The sequence below is a fragment of the Balaenoptera borealis genome, assembly GCF_965194805.1.
Source record: "Balaenoptera borealis genome assembly, chromosome: 16".
Classification (NCBI taxonomy): domain Eukaryota; kingdom Metazoa; phylum Chordata; class Mammalia; order Artiodactyla; family Balaenopteridae; genus Balaenoptera; species Balaenoptera borealis.
The window spans coordinates 50,970,428-50,996,620 of NC_138872.1; the positions used below are offsets into that span (position 1 = coordinate 50,970,428).

Below are 26,193 nucleotides of genomic sequence, written 5' to 3' on the forward strand. Positions count from 1 at the left end.
GGCAGATCGCAGATAGAAAGCCCTCCTTCCCTGGAAAAGTAGAGCTCATCTTAGCAGCCAGAACCATGTGATATCATTCACACACTGGAGAAACAGGGTCTGATCCAACTAGGAACAAGTTTCTGCCAGGGCTCACAGCAGGAACGGGTGCTGTGGGAGCAGGGGGCGGACCCCGTGGGAGCGCTTCCCAGCTGGGCAGTCACCTGGGGTTGCAGGGGCCACCCCCCTCTCTGCTGTCTCCCTACCTGAAGGCTCTGACCCTAGACCTGCCCCACGCCTTGCTGGCCTCTCGCCCGCAGCCCCAGTGCACAGACCCCCCCTCACCCCTTCCCCGTGAGAGCAGGTACAGAAGGGGGCTGGGTCAGGATAGGACTTGTGATCCTCCACCGTGGCTGTAAACACAATGGCAGGCTGTGTCCAATGCAGAGCTGGCTTCAGGATAGGGTCCAAGCCCTTCTCTCCACGCAGCAAAGCAGGAGCCCAGCAACACTGGGACGGCGGGCCTCCTGACCCACTTAGCTGCCTCTGGGCTGGTCTAGGTGGTGGGAGGTGCCATCCAGGGCTCTACCTGGCTGAGGCTGGGGCCTGTTTGCTCTGACCCGGGTGGGCAGCGAGTTCCCAGCATAGGGCCCAGGGCTGCAGCCAGCCCCTCCCCCACTGCCCACCTGCCCAGCCCCCACCCCACTCCCCACCTGCCCAGCTCCTCCCAGGAGGTGCCAGGGCTCCCTCTGGTGGAGACTCTGGGAACTGCAGGGCTTCCCAGAGTGGGCGGCCCTGGTGTGGGCTTGGGGGCAGGGCACAGCTGGACCTGGAGTGATGGGGTCTGCAGACTCTCCTGCGTGTGACCTTGGCCTCAGTTCCCACAGGGAGAATATGCTGACTTGGCCCGGACCCAGGGCTGCTGCAGTGGTTCTTCCCCCAGGCCCAGCCTCTGGCCTGCAATCTCCCTGCTAGAGAGGGGTCATAGGTCAAGGGTTAGAGGGCAGGAGGATGGGACAGTTGACGAGTTTCTGTGCAGAAACAAGGACGTGGAGCACAGCCCTCATCCAGTTCACCACACCACCTGCAGTCAAGTCCTGGCCCCTGGCCAAATAGAGGCCCTCCAGGTCATCCCGGAGGCAGAGTGGGTGACGACCAGGACGCCAGGGAGTCGGGGAGTCTCCATCCTCAGTCTCGCATGCCTGGGCTTGCCTGGCAGCCCTCCCCGGGGGCCATCCCCTGGGCTGGGTAGTCCTGGTTGTTGGTCTTGGGATGGGTGGGGTGGCTCTGGGGGAGGGGACAGGCTGCAAAAGCGAAATGGAGGGACCTGGCTGAGGGGGACGATGCTCCGGCTCTTGAACCCATTGCTGGGTACCTGGTGCTCCGAGAATCATCTAAATGGCCTGTGTTTCTTTATCTGTCCCGAAAGCATGATGCCACTCACCAAAAAGAGATACAAGCCAGTGTGCAGAGAAGTCAGCCCCGGGTACAAGGGGCAGGGTGAGGGCCATCCCCACAACAAGGCATTTGCTCAGGAGCCGGGGGCCCACAGAGAGGGTGGCTGCGCCTGGCTGGGCCCTGGACCCTTCCCTCTCCCTCAGCGACACCCACAGCCAGAAACACAGCGACGACCACGTCTGCTTTCCATGATCTTTAATGAGCATTAGTGCCCACTGCCCGCTCCCTGGGCTTGGGGCAGGGGCGTCAGCAGGGGGTGCTCAGGGCAGGGGGCCAGGGAAGGTGGGGAAGGACGCCGCCTCACCAGGAAGCAGCGGTGTGGGGACAGGAGGGGGCTGGCTTCTCTGCTGACCCAGGTGGCAACCCTGGGGACCAGGCTCAGGGCTCCTCGGGGACGTACTGGTGGATCCAGTCCAAGTAGTGGGTGATGCGGGTATAGATGCCTGGCCGGTTGGGCTGAGCACAGCCGTCGCCCCAGCTGACTACACCCGCCTGCAGCCAGGTGCCATTCACCTTGCAGACCAGGGGCCCTCCGGAGTCGCCCTGGGGAGGGGAGGGGTCAGCGGTGGCTGTGAGGCCTGAGCGTCTAGGGGCTGCAGGGGGATGTGAGACCCACCTGGCAGGAGTCCCTCTTGCTATTCCCGGCACACAGCATGTCGTCCCGGACGATCGGGATGTTGTCCCCTGTGTACAGGCCAGTGTGGTATTTCATGTCACAGATGCTGTTTTCTACAATGGGGACCTTCACCTGCCTCAGGGGAAATGGCGGTGGCAGGGGTTCTGGGGGTGAGAGAGGAAGGATGCTGCATCAGGAGAGTGTGGGGTCACCGCCCTGTGCTGGCCGGTTGGGACCCTGTTCCCCAGAGGAAACCCCAGGTGGTGGAGCCATGATGTGCCCAAGTCCCCCTCCAGCGATCCCTGACACTCACCTCCACTGTTCAAGTTGCCCCAGCCTGTCACCCAGCACCGAGTCCCCGGGCGAAAGGTCTCCGAGGCAGGGGGCAGGGTGACCGGATGGACGCGGCTGGAGATGTTCACGGGGTCCCCAAGCTCCAGCAGGGCAATGTCCGCCCCGTTCTTAGCTATGTAGTAGTTGGGGTGGGGGATGACCCTGCTGATGGGCAACAGCTCGTCCTGGTAATAGAGGTGCTGCTCCCGCAGCTGCACCCTGAGGACTGTGGGGTCTTGGACTTTCCTGGGGAGAGAGGGGGCACCTACTCAGGGGCTGAGCCACCTCCGGGACACCCAGGAGCGTGAGTGGAGCCCCAGGCCCACCCTTACCCGCCAGGCCCTGTGGAGACTCACGGTCCGACGCAGTGGGCCGCAGTCAGCACCCACCAGGGGTGGATCAGGGAGCCCCTGCAGATGTGTTTCCAGTACTGGGTGCTGAATCTCAGGCTCACCTGCCAGGGCCACTTGCTCCCAGGGGCCTCCCGTCCCCCTACGATGCCTGCTCGCTGCAGGGCCTGGTCTGGGACTGGGGCAGGAAGTGCCTTCAGGACACGACACGGCCCGGCCGCAGGGCTCAGCCCTTCCCTGTGCCAGCACCACCCTGGGCTTCTCTGAACCCACCCACCCATCCCTGGGCTTGTGGGGGGTGGGGTGAGGGGACAGAGACAGCACGGGCCCAGGGTCAGGACTCACCAGTGGCCGCATGGACCAGGCTCACCAGGAGGGGCAGCGCCAGCACCAGCAGATGGAGCATCTGGAAGGAGCATGGAAGGGCAGCAGGAGCTTGGCTGGGGGTCTGTGGGGTGTGGGTTCTGCGGGGTGGGGGGTCTGGGGGTGCGGGTTCTGCAGGGTATGGGGTGCAGGTGGAGTCGGGGCCCCCGGTGATCGGGGGGTCAGTCCAGGCCAGGGTTCTGGGGCCTCAGTGCTCCGGATCTGAGTCTTGGCCACCCTGTTCCACGGTGACACCCAGATGTTGGGGTCCTGCTGGGGGTTCTCACCTTGGCCGGTCGAGCTGCTTTTGCCCAGCCCGCTCTCCCTGCCCCTTTATCCTCACAGAGCAGGACAGGGTCAGGGGAAGGGTGCTGGTCATCCAATCCAGAGGGGAGGAAGTGGATGACTCAGACCCAGTACCTGAGTCCCTCTGGCCAGGAAGGGGCCCTGCAGCCCCCGCCCCAGATGGCAGACCCGATTCCTCTGTGAAGTCGGACAACGTTCATCTCTGGGTGTTATCTGAGCAGTTAACTCTGCCATCAGTGGAACCTTGTTATCTGGTGATCTGAGCGCCATCAGCAGAGGGACAGGCAGAGGGAAGTGAAGGGGAGATGACAGGAGAGGCCAGCACCAGCCTTCCCTGGACACTCCCCCACCAGACCCAGCACCACTGTCCCTGTCCATCCATCGACCCCACTTCCTTACTCTCCCCTGGGCCTGCTCGTCACCCGGGGCCTCCAGCCCACCTCCCCACCTGACAGCCTCCTGGACCCCTGCTTCCCCCGACACCGCCACCCAAGTGGTTCCTCCTGTGCCCTAAGGGAGCCTTGCTCTGTCCCCACCCTGCCCAGACACCAACCTGGCTCTGGGGCCCGCCTGTCCCTGGCTATAGCAGAATCCGTCCCAAGTGACCAAGTGTTCAGCCCTGCCCCCTCCAGATTTTGGGTCAGCTGTTTGCCCTGTGACCTCGGGTCTCTAATGGGATCAAGAAAATGTGTTGATTTGCAGTTTGTCTCGGGTGTGAGCAATGCTCTGTCTGGCTGTGGACATCTCTGAGTCTCTGAGCTGTGTATGATATTAGGTCAGACCCAGGCTCTGATTTTCCCATCGAGGTATCTAGCTGTTTTAACACATTTTTGAAAAAACCATCCTTTACCCACTGAATTACCTTGTCATCTTTCTCACAAATCACCTGGCCTTGTGTACGTCTATTTCAGGCTTTCTCCAGTTCCGCGCATTTTAACTAGAGCGCACTGTTGAGATTAGTTTACTGAGCATTTCTGTTCGCCACAAATGGGTGTTGAATTTTGTAAAATTCTTTCTCTGCATCTAAGGAAGTGATAATACTTTTGCTGTTTTAGTTTGTTAATATGGTGAGTTACCTTGATTGATTTTCACATGTTAAACTAACCTTATATTCCTGCAATGAATTGTACTTGGCCATGATCTGCCATTTTTTTTATATTCTTAAGAACTCAATTTGCTAAAATTGTATTAAGTATTTTGGTGTCTCTTTTTTTTTTTTTTTTAATTTTATTTATTTATTTATTTATTTATTTATTTATTTATGGCTGTGTTGGGTCTTTGTTTCTGTGCGAGGGCTTTCTCTAGTTGTGGCAAGTGGGGGCCACTCTTCATCGTGGTGCGCGGGGCCTCTCACTATCGCGGCCTCTCTTGTTGTGGAGCACAGGCTCCAGATGCGCAGGCTCAGTAGTTGTGGCTCACGGGCCTAGTTGCTCCGCGGCATGTGGGATCTTCCCAGACCAGGGCTCGAACCCGTGTCCCCTGCATTGGCAGGCAGATTCTCAACCACTGCGCCACCAGGGAAGCCTTTGGTGTCTCTTTATAGGACAGATGCTGGTCTGTGGTTTTCTTTTCTTATAATGTCTCTGTTTGGTTTTCTTATCAAAACTCCTCTTGGTCATGACGTATTATCTTCCTTGTATATCTCTGCATTCAATTTGCTAATATTTTGTTTAATTCTTGCATCTATGTTGATAAGGGATATTGGTCTGTAGTTTCCTTTCTCTAACATCTTTGTCTAATTTTGGTAGACAGAGTAGTCCTGACCTTATCAAATCATTTGGGAAGTGTTTCTTCCTCTTCTATTTTCTAGAATAAATTATGTAGGTTTGATGTTATTTCTGCCTTAAATGTGTGGTAGATTTACCAGTGAAATCATCTGGGTTTGAAGTTTTGTTTGGGAAATTGGGGGTGGGGCTAGAAATTCAATTTAAAAAATAGACATAGGACTACTGAGTGTATCTATTTCTTCTTAAGTGTTTTTGTGGTAGTTTGTATCTCTCAAGGACTTAGTTCAATTCAAATTTCTGGGTACGGATTACTGACAATGTTTATTATCGGTTGGACATGTCGCAGGTCTGCAATGACGCCCCTCTTGGCTTCTGGGCGTTGAGGTTTGTGTCTTCTCTCTGTTTCTCTAGTATAGTCTGGATAACGTTTAATCCACTTTGCTTCTTTTCAAAGAGCCAGCTCTTGGGCTCGTGGGTTCTTCTCTGTCACTTCCCAGAGAGCGAGCCCCATGCTGTCTCTCTCTTGCCTTGGATTTCAGGTTGGTTGCCTGCCCTGCAGCCCCAGTTCCTGAGGCTTCAAGAAAAGCTGTGAGCTTGCAGTTTGTCTGACTTTTTGTTTTCTTTTAATGGTGAGAGTGATGCTCTTTTGAGTGTCTGAGGTCCCCAGGCAGAAGCCAGCACATGAATTCATTCTCTGCGTGCTCAGCCCCCGTCTAGTCTTTTTTTTTTAATAAATTTATTTATTGTTGGCTGCGTTGGGTCTTCATTGCTGCGCGTGGGCTTTCTCTAGTTGCGACGAGCGGGGGCTACTCTTCGTTGCGGTGTGCAGGCTTCTCATTGCAGTGGCTTCTCTTGTTGCGGAGCACAGGCTCTAGGTGTGCAGGCTTCAGTAGTTGTGGCACATGGGCTCAGCAGTTGTGGCTCACGGGCTCAGTAGTTGTGGCTCACAGCCTCTAGAGCGCAGGCTCAGTATTTGTGGCGCACGGGCTTAGTTGTTCTGCGGCATGTGGGATCTTCCCGGACCAGGGCTCGAACCCGTGTTCCCTGCATTGGCAGGCAGATTCTTAACCACTGCGCCACCAGGGAAGTCCCCCCTGTCTAGTCTTGAAGGCGAGCTCCTGCCACACCAGGAGCCCAGGCCTAGGCTCTAAATCCACCCCCTGCCCCCCCTCCACACGGGCTGTGTCTCCTGCAGCGTCCACTCGTCTAGGTCAGAACGCGCCCACTGACGGCCATGGCCGCACAGTTTGGTGGGAGAACGTGAGGGCCTCGGAGTGACCAGGCGAGCACACTGATGCTCCCGCTGCTGGCAGGCCTTCGAGGGTGACCACAGGGCAGGGGGAGGGGCGCCTGGCCCTCTCCAGCCCCCTCCTGCCCTCCTGCTTGACCCTGTGCCCTCACAGACCCCAGCCAAACTTGGGCCCCAGGGCTCTGCTGTCTCAGGATCTGCCTCTGTGCAGATGGCCCTCAATGGATCTGACCACTAGGACCCCGCCCAGCCAGACGGAGGGGGATCAGTCCCTGGCAGTGGGGGGGGCAGGAGAAAGAGCCTGTGGTGCTGAGGGCTGGAGACAAAGGTCTCTGCAGATGGGCTCCCGGAATGTCAGGACAAAGAGCGGGGAGGGCCAGGGTCCATCAGGCAAGGTGGGTGCTGAGGGCCCCCGGGGTTCCCCATCCTGAGTGAGCCCTTGCAGCTGTTCTATGGCTGGAAGAGGCTACTGCTGTTGCCCTGGCGGATCCCAGGGTCACTTAGTAGAGACCGAGTCACAGCAGGATGCAGCCTGGGGGAGGGAGAAGGGGAGGGTCGTGGCACAGCCCCAGCCGCAGCCCCCCTCCCGGCGTCCCGGCGTCCAGCTGCTCCCCCCGAGTATGGGCAGATGGTGGCCTCCCGGAGGAAGCTCCTAACTGGAGCAAGATCTGAGGCAAGCAACGCCCCCGCTTTGTGGGTTCTCTACGTCAGGGGCGCCCTGGGCCTTGGAAGGGGGCGGCAGGGCTGGGGGGGGCTTCTACCCCAGGGAGAGGCCAGGCTGAACCAGCATCCTCCCTAGGGGATGGCACCTGGGTGCTCAGGGTCCTGCACTCCGGGCCCCCGGGCTTATGGGCTGCAGGAGACCCCCCAGGCCAGGAGGGCATCGCCTGGGCCAGGATGCCCCTCCCTGTGCCTCCGCCTGCGTGCCTTCAAATGGGGACAGAAATAGCACCATGTCACAGAGACCACGTCCAGGGGACCACACAACAGTGCCAGGATGGCCTCAGTGGCCCGTGGGCTGTGCCACCACCTGGAGCCCCACACTCAGAAGGCCTCGTGCCCACTCACTGCTGTGCTGTCACCGTTTTGGGATCTGTAGTAATTTTTTAACAAGGGGCCCTGCATTTTCAGTTTGTGCTGCCACCCGCCCCCACCCAGATTACACAGCGGATCATGGGTGCCTGTGGCGTTTCTTCCAGGCAGCAGGCCTGAGCCCCTGCAGGTAGGAAGCCCTGCGGGGAGTGTGGTGTGTTCCTTTCCCATGGCCTCTGGAAGGAGTTACCAAACTTTGTCATGTACCGACACGTTTATTACCCTATGGTTCTGGAGGTCACGTGTCTGACATGGGTCTCCTGGGCTAAAGTCAAGTGTCGGCTTCCTGGCGGCTCCAGGGGAGAATGTGTTTCCTCACTTTTTTTTTTTTTTCTTTTTTTTTTTAAATTAATTAATTAATTAATTAAGTTTTGACTGTGTTGGGTCTTCGTTTCTGTGCGAGGGCTTTCTCTAGTTGCGGCAAGCGGGGGCCACTCTTCATCGCGGTGTGCGGGCCTCTCACTATCGCGGCTTCTTGTTGCGGAGCACAGGCTCCAGACGCGCAGGCTCAGTAATTGCGGCTCACGGGCCCAGTTGCTCCGCGGCATGTGGGATCCTCCCAGACCAGGGCTCGAACCCGTGTCCCCTGCATTGGCAGGCAGATTCTCAACCACTGCGCCACCAGGGAAGCCCCTGTTTCCTCACTTTTGCAGCCTCTGGAGGCACTGTGTTCCTGGGCTCCTGGCTCCTCTGCCATCTTCAAAGCCACATGGTGCAGCTCTCTGACCCTGCGGCCTTCTTCCCGGCTCCTCTGACCACAGCTGGGGAAGAGTCTGTGATTTTTAAGGATTCACATGATGACATTGGGCCCATCGGGTAACCCAGGGTAACCTCCCATCTCGTCACCAGAAGCACATCTGCGAAGCCCTGTAAACTGGCAGGATCACAGGTTCTGGGCATTAGGATGAGGACATCTTGGAGGGGCCATCCTTTTGCCCCCCACATATGTAATGGGGTGCAGGTGGGGAGCGGGGTCCCCAGTGCTGGAGTGAATTGAGCCGGGACAGGTGAGGGCCCTGAAGTGGGACCCAGGGATGGCACTGGGGGTCCCAGAGTCAGAGGACCTGGGTTTTTCCAGACCTGCCCCCGCCCTCCATACAGGGTGACCCCAGGCCTCCTGGGCCCTAGGAGGGGCAGCCTGGGCTCCGATTCCTCCCTCCCCCACCCTATGCTTGGCTGATAGGGACAGGTCCCCTCCCCCAGGGCCACCCTCCCAGGTGTGCAGTCCTCACGGGCTCAGCGCAGGCCCCGTACACAGAAGTGTTGTCACTGTCATCCTTATGTGTATTTGTCACCGGGTCAAACGTGGAGCATGCACTTTTGAGCCGCGGCTCCGGGCCTGGTGCTGGTGGGAAGGAGACAAGTCCGTGCCCCGCTCCCCAGCCCTGTGGATCATCAGGCAGCTCCCCACCCGCCCCCGTGATTCAGTTTCCCCCCACCTGAGAGGGGGAGGCTGACCTAGAGTGTCTCAGAGGGACCCACAAGCGTGTGCTTAGGAGCCAGGCTGGGAGCTGGGGCAGGAAGGAGGGAGGGGCAGGAAAGTCCCAGCCCCTCCCAGAGGTCCTAATCAGCTCTGTCATCAGGCCCTGGCCAGACAGAGGACGGTTAGGAAGGGCAGCTAGGCAGCTGGTGCTGTGCCTGACTGATCTGTGACAGAGACCACGGGACCTGGAGACAGGTGGGGGGACAGGGACACCGGGCAGGGGGGCGAGCTGGCACAGAGACTGCAGTCACAGGGCCTGAGCTGTCTCCACTGGGCTCAGTCTGGGCCTCAAACTGTATTCTGTATTTCTTTTTTTTTTAATGTAATTTTTTAGAATAAGTTTAGATGTGTAGAAAAATTTCAAAGTCAGTGTAGATGCACCCATATACTCCTCATCCAAGCTCCTCTCTTGTTTCGTTTTGTTTTATTTGGTTGTGCTGGTTCTTAGTTGCAGCAGGCAGGCTCTTTAGTTGAAGCTCAAGGGCTCCTTAGTTGTGGCATGCGAACTCTTAGTTGTGGCATGCATGTGGGATCTAGTTGCCTGACAAAGGATCGAACCCAGGCCCCCTGGGAACGCGGAGTCTTAACCTCTCGACCACCAGGGAAGTCCCTTCCTCTCTTGTTAACATCTTCCTTTGGTATGAGTCACTTGTTATAATTATGAACCAATATGATGCATTATATTAACTAAAGTCCATAGTTTATTCACATTTACTTACTTTTCCCCTAGTGTCCTCTGTCTGTCCCAGGCCCCCAACCGGGCCCCACGTGACATTTAATTGTCTCGTCTCCCTGGTCCCCTCTGGGCTGGGACAGAGTCTCCAGGCTCATTTGGTGTATTTCCTGCCTCAGTCCCAGAATCGGTCCCAGCATCATTTCTCCGAGGAGACCAGTTCCCTTTACTGCAGGAGGACTTAGAGACCCAGATCCAGGCACAGAGTGTGCTCGTTACTCTTGGGGTGTCATTGCCCTCCGGCCCCCACGGCTGACAGAGCCAGGCTGTGTGTGTACTGACTGGTGTGTATCCTTGTAGCCGTGGTATCTTTATACGCATCCACCTGCATCTACGTGAAGCTACACTCGGCTTCAGACTCACGTCTCCACCTCGGATGCATCAGTGCAGGGGTCACTCCAGGCTCCACCCCTGCTGACTTGGAACCTCCCACCCAGGTGAGAAGTCGGCTCCCTCGGGTCCCCATCCCGTCCCTCAGCTGCTCACGTCCAGCCTGGACGGCAGTGTGGAGACTACTCCCTACACCCCATGGAAACTGACTTCATCAACAGAGTGCATGCCGTGTGCGGCCCCTTAGCCCTTAGTCTCACGGTCCCACTCAGTCCCAGGGTGACCCAGGCGGCACCTGGTGCCCAGGGAGGTGGTTCCAAACACTCGTGAACAGTGGGTTGTCCTGCCTTGTTTGCACTTGGGTCACAGGACTGCACCTCAGGATGTTCATCTCGCACCTGCGGGGGGACTTCTGGCTGTTTCCTGTTGGGGGCATGAACAGGGAGCTGCTGTGAACGGCGCTGTTCAAGTCTTTTTGTGGAGGTCTCAGCTTTCTTTGAATGTTTCCCTGAACAAGAGGACTCCAGGCCCCTCCCGTCACTTCTCCAGGGAGCCCAGCCCCTCGGGGGCAAATAGTGTTTAGAAACCGAACCTTGTGATGGGTGACGCTGAGGCTCTTGGGGTTTCCCGGGATATAGCTAGGGAATGCACACACGGGCTGACACGTGAGCACACACGGGCTCCCACACCTCACATCTACAGTTCAATATCTATATTGAAACCACCAGCTCTTCCCAGTCCCAGTTCCACACTGCGGGGTTTACTGCAATCCCCTCTCTGGCGGGTGAAACCCGGTTCCAGTCCCTAATCCCTCAATTTGTTTGGGTAGTGCCCACGTGTCACCATCTCCCATCTGTTACCCTCTCCCGAGCACAAGCCCTTTCGCTCAGCAGCACCCTCGCCTCTTCTCTGCAGCGTGACCCCCTCTCGGGCGAGCGCACTCCCACCTGGACCTGCCCGGCCCAGGCTTTGGACTGCACGGCTCAGAGGAAGGTGGGGCAGACTGTGGGCAGAGCCCGTGACGTTCCAGCATTTCAGAGGGTGTGTGGCAGCGTCTCCTTCCATCTGCACTTTCTCGATGAGTGAGCAGGTGTTTCTTGGTCGTGGTTCATCTTTAAGGAAGTGTCTACACAAGCTGTTGCCCATTTAAATCACGTTGGGCGTTGTCTCAGGGGGTTGTAGGAGTTCTCTCCTCTCCCTCCTTTCTTTCTAAATCTGGATACAAGTCCTTTATCAGATACATGCATTACAGATATTTTTCTCCAGTTAGGGGATTGTACTTTCTTTTCTTAACAGTGTCACTCTAAGTTTAAGTTTTAAATTTTGGCAAAGTCCCATTTACCAATTTTTTGTTTCTTTTAGTCGTTTTTGAGTCCCCTCTGCCTTCCTCCAGGTCATGAGGATTTTCTGCTATGGTTTCTTCTGGGTGTTTTACAGTTTTAACGTCTACATTTAAGTGTAAGATCCATTTTGAATGAATTACAAGTCGAGCATCAAGACTCTTGTCTTTTCCCACACAGATGACACAGTTGTTCCAGAAACATTTGTTAAGAAGGCCACCCTTACTCTCTCTTGAAAACAAGTGACCATGTACGTGTGGGTCTTTTTCTGGGCTACTGTTCTATCCATCTGTACATTACCCTCCATTAATACCACACTCTCATGGTTACTGCAGCTTTATTGTAAGTCACCAAGAGCTCAGCGTGCGATCCACACTGTGAGTCAGTGCCTGGGGTCCCCTGTGTGGACTCGTATCCGGGTGACTCCACAGCACAGGGCTGCTGCCCCCCTTTCCCTACAGCCTGTCCCCTCCCCAAGAGCCTCCCCCGCTGTCCTGCAGAGACCACCAGCCAGGACTACCAGGCCCAGGGGGCAGCCCCAATTGGCCAGACATGCTGTGTCCCCACGGCCTGGGGAGGCCTGCCAGGCGAGCCCAGGCGTATGAGGCAGAGGATGGGGACTCCCTGACTCCTTGGCATCCTGGTCCTAACCCCACCCTGCCCCCAGGACAACCTGAAGCACCTCTGGTCGGCCAGTACCTGACTGCAGGTGGCGTGGTGAGCTGAGTGAGGGCTTTGGCCACCCTAACTGACCCACATCCCAGGCTCTCCTGCCCTCTCGCCCTCTGACTCTTTTTTTTTTTTTTTATAGGTATTTTTTATAGTGGGTAATGTGAAGACTTCAGATGAAATAGATTGAGAAACTGATTGGAAATTGAATGCAAACTAAGACCACTTGACTGTTACTGAAATGAATAGCCCAGTTTGCTTTTTTTTTTTTTTTTAAAGAAATTCACGTTCTTTTATTTATTTATTTATTTATTTATTTATTTATTTATTTATTTATTTATGACTGTGTTGAGTCTTCGTTTCTGTGCGAGGGCTTTCTCTAGTTGCGGCAAGTGGGGACCACTCTTCATCGCAGTGCGCGGGCCTCTCACCATCGCGGCCTCTCTTGTTGCGGAGCACAGGCTCCAGACGCGCAGGCTCAGTAATTGTGGCTCACGGGCCTAGTTGCTCCGTGGCATGTGGGATCTTCCCAGACCAGGGCTCGAACCCGTGTCCCCTGCATTGGCAGGCAGATTCTCAACCACTGCGCCACCAGGGAAGCCCCCGCCCTCTGACTCTTGACCCATGACCCTCCCCAGCAGGGAGGGCGAAGACCACAGGCTGGGCCTGGAGGAAGAACCACTGCAGCAGCCCTGGGTCCGGCGCAGCTCAGCATCCTCTCCGCGTGGGAACTGAGGCCAAAGTCACACGTAGGAGAGTCTGCAGACACCAGAGCTCCAGGTCCAGCTGTCCACCCCCCACGCCCACGCGCAGGGCTGCCTGCTCCTCGGAGGTCCCAGGCCAGGGCTGCAGCTGCAGTCAGGCCTCCACTCTGCGACCGCGACCCGGTGGGCAGGTAAGGGGTGGCCGGACGGCGAGTACCTCCCGTCCCAGCATCTGTCCAGCCCCGCCCGGCAGGTGCTACAGTGCCTCTGCTTTTCAAGCCAGGCGCTCCCTCTGGTGGACACGCGGGGAACTGCAGGACTCCGGACGGAGCTGAGCTCGCAGCAGAAATAAACCCACTTTGCTTGTGGGTGACACGATCACATACATAGAAAAACAAAAATCTTCTGCAAACACCAGAATAAGTGAATTCAGCGAGGCTGTGAGGCACAAAATCAATATGCAGAAAATACTGTATTTCTAAATATCATCCACCAGTAATTGGAAAATAAAAAATGCAAAACTATTTCCTATAGAATTAAAAAAAATAAACCCACTAATGATACATTTAAAGAAAGGTGTGCAAAGCCTCTACAACAAAAAGTACAAAACATCGCTGAGAGACATTTTAAGAGCCCTAAAGAGAGATGTGTCATGTTTCTGGATTGTTAAGATATCAATTCTATCCATTTTGATTTATAGCCTCATGCAATCCAAATCAATATGCCAGCAGCCTTACATCTTGCAGAGACTGACAGTCTGATTCTAAAGTTAATATGAAAATGGAAAGGACCTGGGATAGCCAAGAAAATTCAGAGGAAAAAGACAAAGATGGCTCACTCATCCTCTCCAACATCAAGACATACTCTAGAGCTGTAGTAACCAAGACCATGCATTAGGGAAGGATGCACACAAAGATAAAAGGAACAGAACAGAGTAGATATAGATCCCAGAACTGCAGGACCACTTGATTGACGACCACTATGTCACTGATATTGAATGGGGAATGGGTGGCCTTTTCGATCAATTGTGCTGGGCTGATAAGATAAGCGTGTGGGGAGAAGTGAAACTGGGGCCCCATTTACATCAGACACAAAACTTAATTCACGATGGGTTTATGTGAAACGTGGGTGTTGACACAATGAAGCTTCTATACAAAACAGGAGAGTATCTTCAGTACCATGGAGTTCTTCTCACCCACAGAAGGGAGTCAGTTCCATATGCACACAACCACCTGGGTGGAACTCAGCATCATTCCACTGAGCAGAGGACATCCACACGGCACGTGTGACCCTTCCATGTGCAGCGTTAGAACCAGCAAAACTAACCTACAGTGACAAAAATCATGACGGCGGCTGCCTCTGAGGGTGGAGGAGGGTCTTGACTAGAAGGAGATGTGAGGAAACCTTCCAGGTGATATGTCTTGTTTTGGGTGGTGGTCACACAGGTGTTACAATCGTCACACTTCATTGAACTGGTGTCTCACAGTCTGTGAATTCTGTTGTATATTAGTGTTATCTCAGAAAAATATGCATCTATAGACTTTCGGTTTCTGCTCTGACACATAAAGAGCTTGGAAGTCATGATTTCCATCCTCACAACAAGAAAGTGAAGAACAAACTGAAGGCCAAGTGAAGTCCCATGGGAGAATCCAGGTCACAGGGCAAACCTCTGTCCCCAAACTGGACAGGCAGATGATTACAGAGACGCTCCCACTGAGCAGAAGCTGCAGAGCCTGAGAACACGTGCAAAGTGGCTGCTGGACACTGAGCCTGGGAGCTTGGGCGTTAAAACCTCCTGGGGCACCAGTCCTGGGCGTGCTTACACTTTGATGAGAGTTTCCTCCAGGAGCTGAACCAGGCTCTCAGGGAGAGGATTCAAGAAAAAAGCCTTCAAAAATAAACTAATTAATTAATTAAAAAACGAAAGTGGAAGGGTGGTCGCCAGGGGCTGGGGGAGGGGGATGGGCAGTTAGTATTTAATGGGACAGAGTTGCAGTTTTACAAGATGAAAAGAGTGCTGGAGAGGATGGTGGGGATGGTTGTCCAATAACATGAATGTATTTATTACCACTGAACCGGACACTTAGAAATGGCTGAGGTGGTAAATTTTATGTTATATGTATTGAACCACAATTTTAAAAATAGGAAAAAAGTGCCTACTTCCAAGTATTGTCAAATAATTAAAGTATGTTTTCTTTCACAGTTTGAAGAAAATGCCAGTGTCTGAGGCAAATTGCTGAAGGAGAGCCGGATGCTGGAGTGACCCCAGCCTGTGGGCATCTGAGTCACCTGCGGGGGGCTGCGAAGGGCAGTGAGTCCTGGGGGTGGTCGGGGACCGGCACTGTCTTCCCCTCTAGCTGCCTGGGGCCTCCCAGCGAGTGGGAAGCAGGACTCACCTGGAGAAGCAGTGGGCGGCGGTCAGCACCCACCGGTGGCTGACGAGGCTGCCTCCGCAGACATGCTGTCCCTACTCTCTCAGGCTGACCTGCCAGGGCCACTGCCAGGGGGACGCCACCATGCCCCCAATGATGTGGACCTCCGGGACAAAGCCGATCACTGGTGGAAAGATGGGTGGAAATGGCCCGAGGGTCACGGGTTAGCCCAGCAAGCCCCCCAGGTGGACCCCCTGTGAGAACAGGGCCCAGGGGTGGGGCCCAAGGGTTGGCTCCCCTCCCACCTTCACTTCTAGATTCTGTCTAGATTGTGAACCCCAAACAGCTGCCCCGTGGAACTTTCCATGGTGATGGACGTGCTCGGTACCTGAAATGTGCTTGTGTGACTAAATTTTTAATTTAATGTTAATTAATTTAGATGCAAATGGTCCCCGTGGGTGGTGGATGGCTCTCAGGTTGGAGACTGGGGAGGCCTCAGTCCCCCTGCTGGGACGAGAGGCAGGATCCCCTGGCTGTTGTTCTTAGGTTTAGGTGAGAGAAGGCCCGGGAAAGCTCGAGCACGTGGGGGGTTAGAAAGTCTTGGTCCCCGTTCTGGGTCTCAGTTTGCTCCTGAGCTGTGCACAGATGAGCTGCCTTGGGGAAGGACTTTGAAAGTTATAAAAGGCACAGGACTGTGAGGATTCTCACACAGACCCACAGGGCGCAGGGAGCAGGTCACAGTGCTTCAAGACCTGGTTGGTTTGGATGCAATCCTACCCCTGTCTCTTGGGGGACAGAGCTGGGCAGAAAACGCCAGGACAATTTGAGGGCCCAGGATGGACCTCAGAGCGAGGGGGACACAAGTGACTGGCCCCTGCCTCCCGGCCAGAGAATACCCAACACAGAGGGACCACAGTCTGTCCAGGGGGCCGGGGCCTGGGTTCTAGGGCAGCCGGACGCCCTGCCTCGGGACTCACCCCTCTCTCCCAGGAAGGGAAACACGAGGAGCGCCAGAGGCAGCCACATCTGCAGGTGGAGGAAGGTGGAGGATGCTGACCTCCAGCACGGCGGGGCGGGGGGTGGGGGTGCGGCAAGAGCGGCCTCCAGAGCTTTCCCCATGGCCATGGCCACGGCTGGGAAGTGCTGCTTCCAGGGCTGGGGCACCTTTGCTCACATCCCCCCACTGGAAAGACCAGGGTTGCTGGAGAACCTGGCTCAGAGACGGCTTTGGCCCGGGGACCTGCCCGTGGGGACCACAGCACCCCAGTCCCAGAAAGGACCACAAGAGAAGGCCTGCCCTCCTGCCCTCCAGGGACCCCCTCACCTGGAGGGATGTCTGCCGAGGGCCCAGCGGGGACTGCAGGTTCTCCTTGTGCCCTGGCGCCATCTGACACAGGGTTTGGGGCTCGGGGGTCTGGTTCTCCACGTGCCAGCAGCCTGCAGCCAGGGTGATCAGCTGATCCCAGACGAGCCCAGGGCACCCTTCACTCCTTCCCTGCCCAGCCCGGCATCGCCTCCCACACCCCTACCCCCTGGGCCCTGCGCAGGCTGAGAGCACTGTCTGGTGGACCCCACCGGCCCCACCCAGCAGGGGGGTAAATCTCTCCTGGTCTGGGCTTACCTCCCATCAGGCCTGAGCCCTGTCCCCTCTGCCAGGAGTGACCACAGGGTCCCCTGAGCATGAGTCACTGCCTGGGCCCTCTGGGCTTCCTCCTCTGGAAACTCTGGCCTCCAGTCTGTGGCCGGGAGCCCCAGGGTGATGGCCCTGTGCTCACCCCTGCCCCTCACATCCAAACCCCTCCGGAGTAGCACTTCCTGAGGCCTGGGCTACGGCTGGAGAGGCTCCCAGCCCGGTTGTGTCCCCTCGTCCTGCCCTCCCCGGGAAAGAGGGCCTGGTCCATCGCTGGCCACCCCGACCCCGGCTCTAGGCTCAGGGACACAGCTGCCTGAGGGAGGGACCTTACCTGGGGATCAGGCTTCAGGGAACCAGGTGGGAATTCAGGGGAGAATCCCAGGCCTTAGGTGACCTTAAGTGTCTGCCCGGTCCAGGTGCTGAGCAAACCGGAGGAGGGACGGGAGTTCCGGGAGTGCCTGGCCCAGGAGCTGTGTCCCTGTTGACTCTGGCAAGTGCCCACAACACTGCAGCCTCCCTTATCTCTGGGCCCCTCAGCCAGTCACTCCCCTGCCTGCACCTGTCCTTGTGGCCCTTCAGCCTCGCTGGTGGAGGAGTGGTCGGAGGTGCTTAGAGCAGAGGCCTCAGCCCCAGGCTGAGCGGGAGGAGGATCACCTGCTGCCTACGCTGTGAGGCGCTGCTCCTTCCCAGAGCAGCCGGGCGGGCATCACTCCGTCCAGGCTTAGGCTGTGCCAGGAGCACGGGCCTTGCTGGGCCGTCTGGCTGGGCCTTGCCAAGCTGCCCTTTAAATGCAGCGGACATGTGCCAGGGACTTTTGTTTTTGCCGGTGTGTTTCTACAGGGCCTGCTCACCCATGAGGGAGGACTCGGCCATTCCCACTCCTACCTAGAAACTCACTCATTCATTAATTCACTCATTCATTCACTTATGTAAAAATCTTTCTAGGTCTGCTGGATTCCTGGACAATTACAGAAACATAGGCCAAAAACAGAGCCCTCACGAGGCCCAGGCCAGCATTACTTTGGACAGTGGGCAAGGCTGGGAAGGGGAGTGACCTGTGCCTCGGGCCGGCTGCCCCCACCCCTGCCAAGGGGGTGAGAAGAGGTGAAGGCTGAGGACCACGTCTGCTAGTACTGGCGGCTCCTCCAGGGCAGCCGTGGGGCCTGCTCTGGGACATCCCAAGAAAGCACACCCACCTTTGGCCTCTTCTTCCCACTCCTTGGATCCTATTCCCACCCCACCCCCACTCCCACTCCCAGGGTCCAAGCGTCACCTCTACTGAGACAACTCCCTGATTCTTTGCTCACCTCCAGCCCCACAGACAGCTGCCCAGACATCTAGAACTCATTCCCACCCAGAGAAGCACCCTGGGAGAGTCAGTGTCTCTTACCTGAATGGTATCCAGGGGAGCAAACATCTGCCCAGAGGAGAAGAGACATTCACATCACATCAGGGTTACAGTCACATGACAACTGGTTAATCCAGAGAACAGACTCTGCATCACAAGAGAAGTGAGTGGACGGATGGATGGATGGATGGGTAGATAGGTGGATGGGTGGGTGTCTGGGTGGGTGGATTTAATCCTCTGACTTGGATAAATTCCCTTTGGAACCACCCACAGTATCACGTGGTGAACTCCGGGGCAGGAGGACAGAGCTGGGGGCTGTGGCCCCAAAGTGGAGCTGACAGAGAGATCCTTACTGTTCCCTTCTAAGGCTGGAAGGACATTGGTCCCAGCTCAGCCCTCTGCACATCAGGGCTTGGGGACATCCTTCCCCCGGAAAGCCAAGTCAGTCCCACCCCACAAAGACTCTGGCTGTACTCTGGTCACTCCTCGTGGCCTTTAATCAGGTGGAGGCCTGGGGCCCCTCTCCCCTGCCCGCCCCCAGCATCTTCCCCACTGCATCCTCCAGGGGTCAGGGGAGCCCTGGACACTGAAAGGCCAGAAGAGAAGGTCAAGAGTGGGGGCAAGGACTTCCCTGGTAACGTAGTGGTTAAGAATCCGCCTGCCAATGCAGGGGACACCGGTTCGATCCCTGGTCTGGGAAGATCCCACATGCCACGGAGTGACTAAGCCCGTGCGCCACAACTACTGAGCCTGCGCTCTAGAGCCCGTGAGCCACAACTACTGAGCCCATGTGCCACAGCTACTGACCCCACGTGCCACAACTACTGAAGCCCATATGCCTAGAGCCCGTGATCCACAATACGAGAAGCCACCACAATGAGGAGCACGCACACCACAACAAAGAGTAGCCCCCGCTCACCACAACTAGAGAAAGCCCGCGTGCAGCAACGAAGACCCAAAGCAGCCAAAAATAAAATAAATTAAATTAAATAAATAAATTTTAAAAAAAAGAGTGGGGCCAAAACAGTGGGCTCTGGGAGGAGGAAGATGCCAGCTCCTCCAGGCTGACCCAGCAGGGCTGGGTCAGGGACACCTCTGGATTTGCAGCCTGATCCAGGGCACTAGGTCCGATGCAAGCGTGGCCTCCAGAATGTCACGCAGGGCATAGCCAGAGCCCCAGCTGAGCACCCCACCAAGTGCCAGGAACCTCTCACCCTGCAGACCAGAGACCTCGGGGTCACCCTGAGGCAGGAAGGCAGGCTGGGCGGGGACCGGATGGGACTCGTGCAGCAGGAGTCCCAGCCTCACTCCCAGCACAGAGTGCATCGCCCTGGATGATCTCCCTGTGGCCATAGTGGTGCCCAGAGATGCTGTGTGATCGCTGGTCGCAGCCGGCTTCTCCGCCACCTGCTACAGGTGGCAGGGGAGAAGAGACCAGAGGCTGCCAGCAGCGCGTACACGCCGCCTGTCTGTTACCTAACAGGCCCAGTCCCGGGGCGTAGCCAGCAGGCCCCGGGAGGGAGGATAGGCTGCTACACTCCCTGCCTGGACGGCGGCCGAGGGGACCCCAGGATGCAGGAGGGCCCCCGGCTACCTCTAAATTCCTAAAACCCTACCAAGGGGTTCTGTCTTTAGTTGGAAGAACCAGAAAGAAAATGGAGCAGTGAATGTTGTTTGGTTTCATGTGGTCAGTGCTGGTCTACATTTCACAGTGGGGACAGGGAGGCTGCTTAGGAAGTTTGGCTGCAGGAGAGGGGATGGCGGCCCAAGGAAGCCTGCTCCGGGTCACTGCCAGCGTCCTCAGCTGTGCCTCCCGTGGGACAAGCTGAGAGGAGGGCATGGGTCACAGTCATGGGGGGTAGGGAGGATTTTTCCAAGTGTGTGAGCCTCTCCTCACCCAGCCCAGCCTACCTGAATCCCCCAGGGGCACTGCGGACGGAGCTTCAACCTTGAAGATTCGGACAAGCCCCTCCTCGCCGACAGAAAGAGTCCAATGTTATTAATATTCTTTCCTTACAGTGAAAATACCTTTTTCTCCATTCTCGGTGCACAATACAAGTTTATCATAAAAGTCTAGTAATACAGCAAATTCTAAGGACTTTTTCAACTTCTCACTCAGGGTACCTCTCCCATCAGGCACCCGCCCACAGGGTTCCTTTGGGGACTTTGTACATCCCTCTACAACACGGCCTTCCATACTGCATTCCAAATCCTTGGTGCACGTCCACCTCCCCTCCCCTGAGATCAAGGAAGGCAAAATTTATTCCCCTGTAGCCAGGACATGGCACCCACTGACATTGGTGGAATGAATGAATATATGTATGAATGAGATCCTGGAGATGACTATGAGCTGTCTGTGCAACCACCAACACCCTCACTTGGTGACGGCATGCACTGCACACAGAAGAAGTTAAGGGATGGTGGCCCAGGGTTGAGGAAGGGTCTCCAACCACCTCATCCACCCATACTCCCCCTGGCCGAGCCCAAGTCCCCAGCACTCCAGGATTCCAGATGGGAGCCACACCCACCTCAAAGACCAAACTGTTTACCCAGACTGTTTAATGAGACAAACGCAGCCTCTCAGCACCCCAACCCCCCAGGACCTGCACCCTGCCTCTCCCCACCATTAGGGAAGCATGGGGCCCCACAGGGCAGGAGAGGGAAGGGCTGAGCACGGGGAAGGGAGGGAGGAGGTGTGGGATGAGGAGCTTGGCATCGGGGACATGATGTGGCAGAAAACCTGGATCCTGCGCTGACCGGCAGCCCGGCCCAGGCCTGGGGCTCCCCAGTGCCTATGGACTTGCTGCCAGATCCAGGCCACAGGGCTCTGGACATTGTTGAAGACAGAGACATCTCAATCATGGAGCCATTGATGCCCCAGGTGACCACACCCATCTGGACCAGGTGCCTCTCTTCCTGCAGGGGCCCCCCTTCGGGGACAGGGGACAGTCACATGACACTCAGGCCTGACAAACACTTCCAAAGAGGGCCCCTCAGAACCACAGACCACTCAGGAAGTGGAGACCAGCCCACCCAAAAGGGTTTCAGCGGCAAGGAACTTTAAAAGGTAAATGTTCATTGCAAGCGTCATGCTCAGTGAAGGAAGCCAGACACAAAAGGCCACACAGTGTGTGACTCTTTGGGGATTCACAAAACCTTGAGATGGAATATTACAACCTCTGTAGTTAGAATTTACTTCTCACAGACTCCCCTTACTCTCAATTCAGTGACATTTGACAAGACTTACAAGCAACCGGGCATGTCTAAACTTGGTAAAGAATTTTGTTCTCTTTGCTCATGACCAAGACCTCTCTGTCCAGAAGGCAACTTGGTCTTTTTCATCTTAAAATCAGATGCAAAACAGAAGATGCTGGCGGGAAATGAGTACTGAACAGAGCTAGTCTAGCACTTTGAATCTCAAGGTTTCTGTATGTCGACAGAAATAATCAATAAATGATCTATAATAGGAATAGAGGAGAGTTTTATTTGAGTCAAACTGAGAACTATAACCCAGGAGACCGCTGTCAGTAGCTCTTAGGAACTGCTCCGGAGAAGCAGGGTTTTCAGCACAGTTTTGTCTTGACAGAACAAAGAACATCAAACAAATCAGGGATACATTCCTTCAAGTTTCAAAAAAAAAAAAAACAACAGACCAGCAGGTATGCAGCAAGTCAGCAGGGCCTTGGCACCTGGGAAGGGAGACTTACCATGGAAGGAGGACCAGCACTGGTGTCCCACGAAGAGAGGTATTTAATCTTTATTTTTATCATGGACATTCTTTACTTCTGGTCAATGGGCATTTTTCTTTAATAATTAAAGCAGATGTATAACATATGTTTGATGGGCACAAACAGGCTGTTTTAGGTTAGCATAAAATTTGAGTTCAATCACATATGAGGGGACAAGGGGGGCCCCTCGCCTGCCTGGTTCTTTTCTGCTCACACACGTTTTCAACAAGTAGGGTCAGGTTTGGGCACTGTGGTTTTAGGGAGCTCCCCAATCTCGGTCATCCTCAGGCCCTGGCTCTGCACCCCTTGTGCCCAGCAGGCTGGCCCCACAGCCGGATGCCCTTCACAGGCCCCCAGAACAAGGCAGGAGGCACCGGAACAGGCCATGAGCCCAGTGCCCGCAGGTGCCTGGTGGGACCTGTCACAGGTACAGCTGGACAAAGCCTGGAAATGCAAACAGGGTCCTACCCATCATGGAGGCATTTGGGGAGGAGACCCGGCAGCTGGGGGAGACCACCCCACTGGATGTTTCCTGTTTGAGTCGGTTCTTGGAATTATGTAAAATGGAGCAGCTATGTCATGGCTACAGTCTGGTTATCATGTAGTTAAAGTTTTTTTTTTTTCCAGCCTTGCCACACAGCTTGCAGGACCTGTTAGGAGCTTGCAGCTCCTCGACCAGGGATCGAACCTGGGCCCCTGCAGTGGAAGCACAGAGTCCTAACCACTGGACCACCAGGGAATTCCTGCAGGTAGCTTTTTTTTTATTTGGTGGGAATTTCAGTATCTACAAAGCAGCTCAAAGAATATGGCTCAGAATATTATCTGTGGCCCTTGAGAAGACACTAAAGGTCCTTGACTTTGTTCAATAGTTAAACTATTATTTTTTTGTCTTGTTTGATTGTTTTCCTTTGTTTCTGCATTTTTCTCATTTCTCTGATTAAATTTATTCTTTGGCTAAAGTTTTCCTACAGACGAGAGGCAGGCGGAAGACATGGGGAGGGGGAGTGGCCTGTGCTGGGAAGGCCCCAGAGGGTCCCGTGCCATTACAACAGTGCTGTAACTCGGGGTTTCCAGAAGCTGGGGGACGGACGCCACCTCCCTGGATGTTCACATCTTAAAGAGAGACTCCCAGGTCCTTGAGAAAGACTCTCCGGGGTCACAGACGTGACAAGAGGCCTGTCTAGTCTTCAGAAGGGTTAGTAGGCATTTCAAAGAGAGGAGGGTGTTTACCCATCTTCTAAGTAAATGATCCGAGGAAAGGGAGGGGGGATCTCTCCCCTTATTTTCTTTTTTTAAAAATTTATTTATTTTATTTATTTATTTTTGGCTGTGTTGGATCTTTGTTGCTGCGTACGGGCTTTCTCTAGTTGTGCCGAGCGGGGGCTACTCTTGGCTGTGGTGTGCAGGCTTCTCATTGTGGTGTCTTCTCTTATTGCAGAGCATGGGCTCTAGGTGCACAGGCTTCAGTAGTTGTGGCATTCGGGCTCAGTAGTTGTGGCTCGCGGGTTTAGTCGCTCTGCGGCATGTGAGATCTTCCCGGACCAGGGATCGAACTCGTGTCCCCTGCATTGGCAGGCAGATTCTTAACCATTGCGCCACCAGGGAAACCCTCTCCCCTTATTTTCTTTTTAATTTAATTAATTAATTTATTTATTTTTGGCTGCCTTGGGTCTTTGTTGCTGCGCGTGGGCTTTCTATAGTTGCGGCGAGCAGGGGCTACTCTTCATTGTGGTGCGTGGGCTTCTCATTGCAGTGGCTTCTCTTGTTGTGGAGCATGGGCTCTAGAGTGCAGGCTCAGTAGCTATGGCGCACAGGCTTAGTTGCTCCACGGCATGTGGGATCTTCCCGGACCAGGACTCGAACCCATGTCCCCTGCATTGGTAGGCAGATTCCTAACCACTGTGCCACCAGGGAAGTCCTCCCCTTATTTTCAACAGGGGAATTAAGCCTTTTATTTTAATCTTATTTGTCCTTAGAACACACACACTCACAAGTATTGGGTGCTTTCTGTGAAGAATTCCACAGGGAGGGAACAATACACTGGATACCACAGTGTCCACCAGGAGCTGAGGAAATCTTGTCTTGCTGTGATGGCTCTTTACTTTGTTGTTTTGGGTTTTGTAAATTTTTTTAATTGAAGTAGAGTTGATTTACAATGTTGTGTTCGTTTCAGGTGTACAGCAGAGTGATTCAGTTACATATATGTATATATTCTTTTTCATATTCTTTCCCATTATAGGTTATTAAAAGATATTGAATCTAGTTCCCTGTGCTCTACAGTGGATCCTTGTTGCTTGTCTATTTTATGTATAGTAGTGTGTATCTGTTAATCCCAAACTCCTAACTTATCCCTTCTCCTCCCCTTTCCCCTTTGGTCACCATAAGTTTGTTTTCTAAGTCTGTGAGTCTGTTTCTGTTTTGTAAATAAGTTCATTTGTATCATATTTTAGATTTCACATATAAGTGATATCATATGAAATTTGTCTTTCTCCCACTTACTTCACTTAGTATGATAATCTTAGTATGATAATCATGTTGCTGCAAATGACGTTATTTCATTCTTTTTTATGGCTGAGTAGTATTCTATTGTATATATACCACATCTTCTTTATCCATCATCTGTCGATGGACATTTAGGTACAATTCCATGTCTTGGCAATTTTAAATAGTGCTTCTATGAACATTGGGGTGCATGTATCTTTTCCAATTATAGTTTTTTCTGTATGCATGCCCAGGAGTGGGATTGCTGGATCATATGGCAACTCTATTTTAAGGTTTTTAGGGAAACTCCATACTGTTCTCCACAGTGGCTGCACCAGTTTACATTCCCACCAACAGGGTGGCAGGGTTCCCTTTTCTCCACACCCTCTCCTGTGTTTGTCGTTTGTAGACTTTGTGGTGATGGCCATCTGACAGGGCATCTCTGCCTTGAATATGCTGCAGAGGAGCCGGGCGGCGCTCTCACTGTAGGGCACACGGCTTCACTCGCTTGGTGTTTTCAGTGGGTGATGCCTCGGCATCCGCGTGCCCAACCCTGTCCCCGTTCACGCACGTCTGCGTCTGCAGTGACACCAGCATCGCCTCTTTCCGCGTCTGCCTGCAGTAGCCTGGACGGTAACAGGGCCACCCTCAACTCAGTCATTCATCTCAAACCTCAGGTTGTGTCCAGATTCTGCTACCACGAACATGCACAGGGTGTTTCCGTTTGAATCAAGTGCTGACAGGGCCAATTTCCCACCTCACACCCCCGAGGGCTGGCGGCCTGGCTCTGGAGCCTCACGCCCTCCAGCACCCGCCCTGCAGAGTGGTGGGACTTGTCATTGGCCTGAGAATGTCTGTATCCCTCGTTCTCCCACCTCTGGGTACCATCTTCTCAATCTTTACCGATCTGGGCTGCAAAATGGTCCCTTCTGGATGCTTTAAAGAGCACTTCCTGGGGATGGGGCTGGGGGACCAGTTTTCTAATGCTCACATTCTGTCCCTTATTCTGCGAAACCCCCTCGGTGTTTGTGGTCCGTCTCTGGGGCTGAGACTCGTGGCCTGTTCATGGCAGCACGTGGCACCACGTGGCCTGGGCTTGGAACCCCCATCACTACCTGTCCTCACCCTGCCCTCAGCCTAAAAGGACCTCAGATCCCTGTTCTCCCCCATAAATCCCGTCCAGACGACAGGAACCAGCTCAAAACTCGGCTCTCATCAAATGTGCCTGGTGAGACCAGGGGCACGTGACCCACCTTCTTCTCCATCCTCAAGGACGGAGCCCCATGTCAGCCACGCAGTCTACAGGTGAAGACTCATCCCAGCAGAGACTCTCACACCCTGGCCCTGCTGTCGGTGCAGCCGGCTCACCTTCCAGAACCTGCACAGCAAGACGGGATATCGGGCAGTTCCACCCACTGATGGGCTGGCTACCTGGTCCCTCGGAAGGAATAACTCGGAGCCATATGTTCCCCTGGCTCCCGAAGAGCCTCGGTTACCCATAGTGGGAACACTCTCCACACATGTGTCACCAGCCGTTGTCTCCTCCCCGCCACAGTTCCCTTCCTTTCCACGTGGTGCCTCCTCTGAATCTTCGTCTCAGGGCAGAACTGAAAAAAAAGACAGCAGGCAGCATCCTCCAGGGGCAGGGCTGGGCCCGGTGAGTCAGGCAGGTGGGGGGTCCCGACTATGTCTAACATTCTGAGAAGTCATAGATCATTTAAAAGAACACAAACCAGATGTTGTGCCAGATCATTTGACAGCAAGTGGTGAAGAAAACATTTAGAAGCAATCGAAGGGCCATTTGAGGATGAGGGCAACATAAGCATATTCTCAGAAACACCACATCCCAAACCTTTGAACCAGTTTCAATAAAGCTCTCATAAAAGGCAAGTGTCCCAA

General features: G+C 54.8%; 1 protein-coding gene and 1 long non-coding RNA gene across 5 annotated transcripts; both read right to left on the reverse strand.

The window, feature by feature from the left end:
* Window positions 1-813: 813 nt before the first annotated feature.
* LOC309613201 (tryptase-like) lies at window positions 814-4,609 on the reverse strand. Of its 4 annotated transcripts, XM_082359748.1 has the most exons (6): window positions 3,387-4,609; window positions 3,082-3,142; window positions 2,743-2,914; window positions 2,367-2,632; window positions 2,054-2,217; window positions 814-1,980 (listed from the first exon to the last, which is right to left on the reverse strand). In XM_082359748.1, the coding sequence occupies exons 2-6, from the start codon at window positions 3,140-3,142 to the stop codon at window positions 1,816-1,818; spliced, it is 828 nt and encodes a 275-aa protein (XP_082215874.1). In that variant the 5' UTR covers window positions 3,387-4,609; the 3' UTR covers window positions 814-1,815. The 4 variants fall into 4 exon arrangements, with proteins under 4 accessions (XP_082215874.1, XP_082215873.1, XP_082215872.1 ...); XM_082359747.1 differs by lacking the exons at window positions 2,743-2,914; window positions 3,387-4,609 and having other exon boundaries at window positions 3,082-3,272; XM_082359746.1 differs by lacking the exons at window positions 3,082-3,142; window positions 3,387-4,609 and having other exon boundaries at window positions 2,054-2,121; window positions 2,743-3,075.
* Window positions 4,610-12,688: 8,079 nt separating this feature from the next.
* Window positions 12,689-17,498, reverse strand: LOC309612990. Its single transcript, XR_014235459.1, has 3 exons — window positions 17,069-17,498; window positions 16,429-16,541; window positions 12,689-15,288 (listed from the first exon to the last, which is right to left on the reverse strand). It is a non-coding gene; the product is annotated as an uncharacterized lncRNA (long non-coding RNA).
* Between the last annotated feature and the right edge of the window lie 8,695 nt (window positions 17,499-26,193).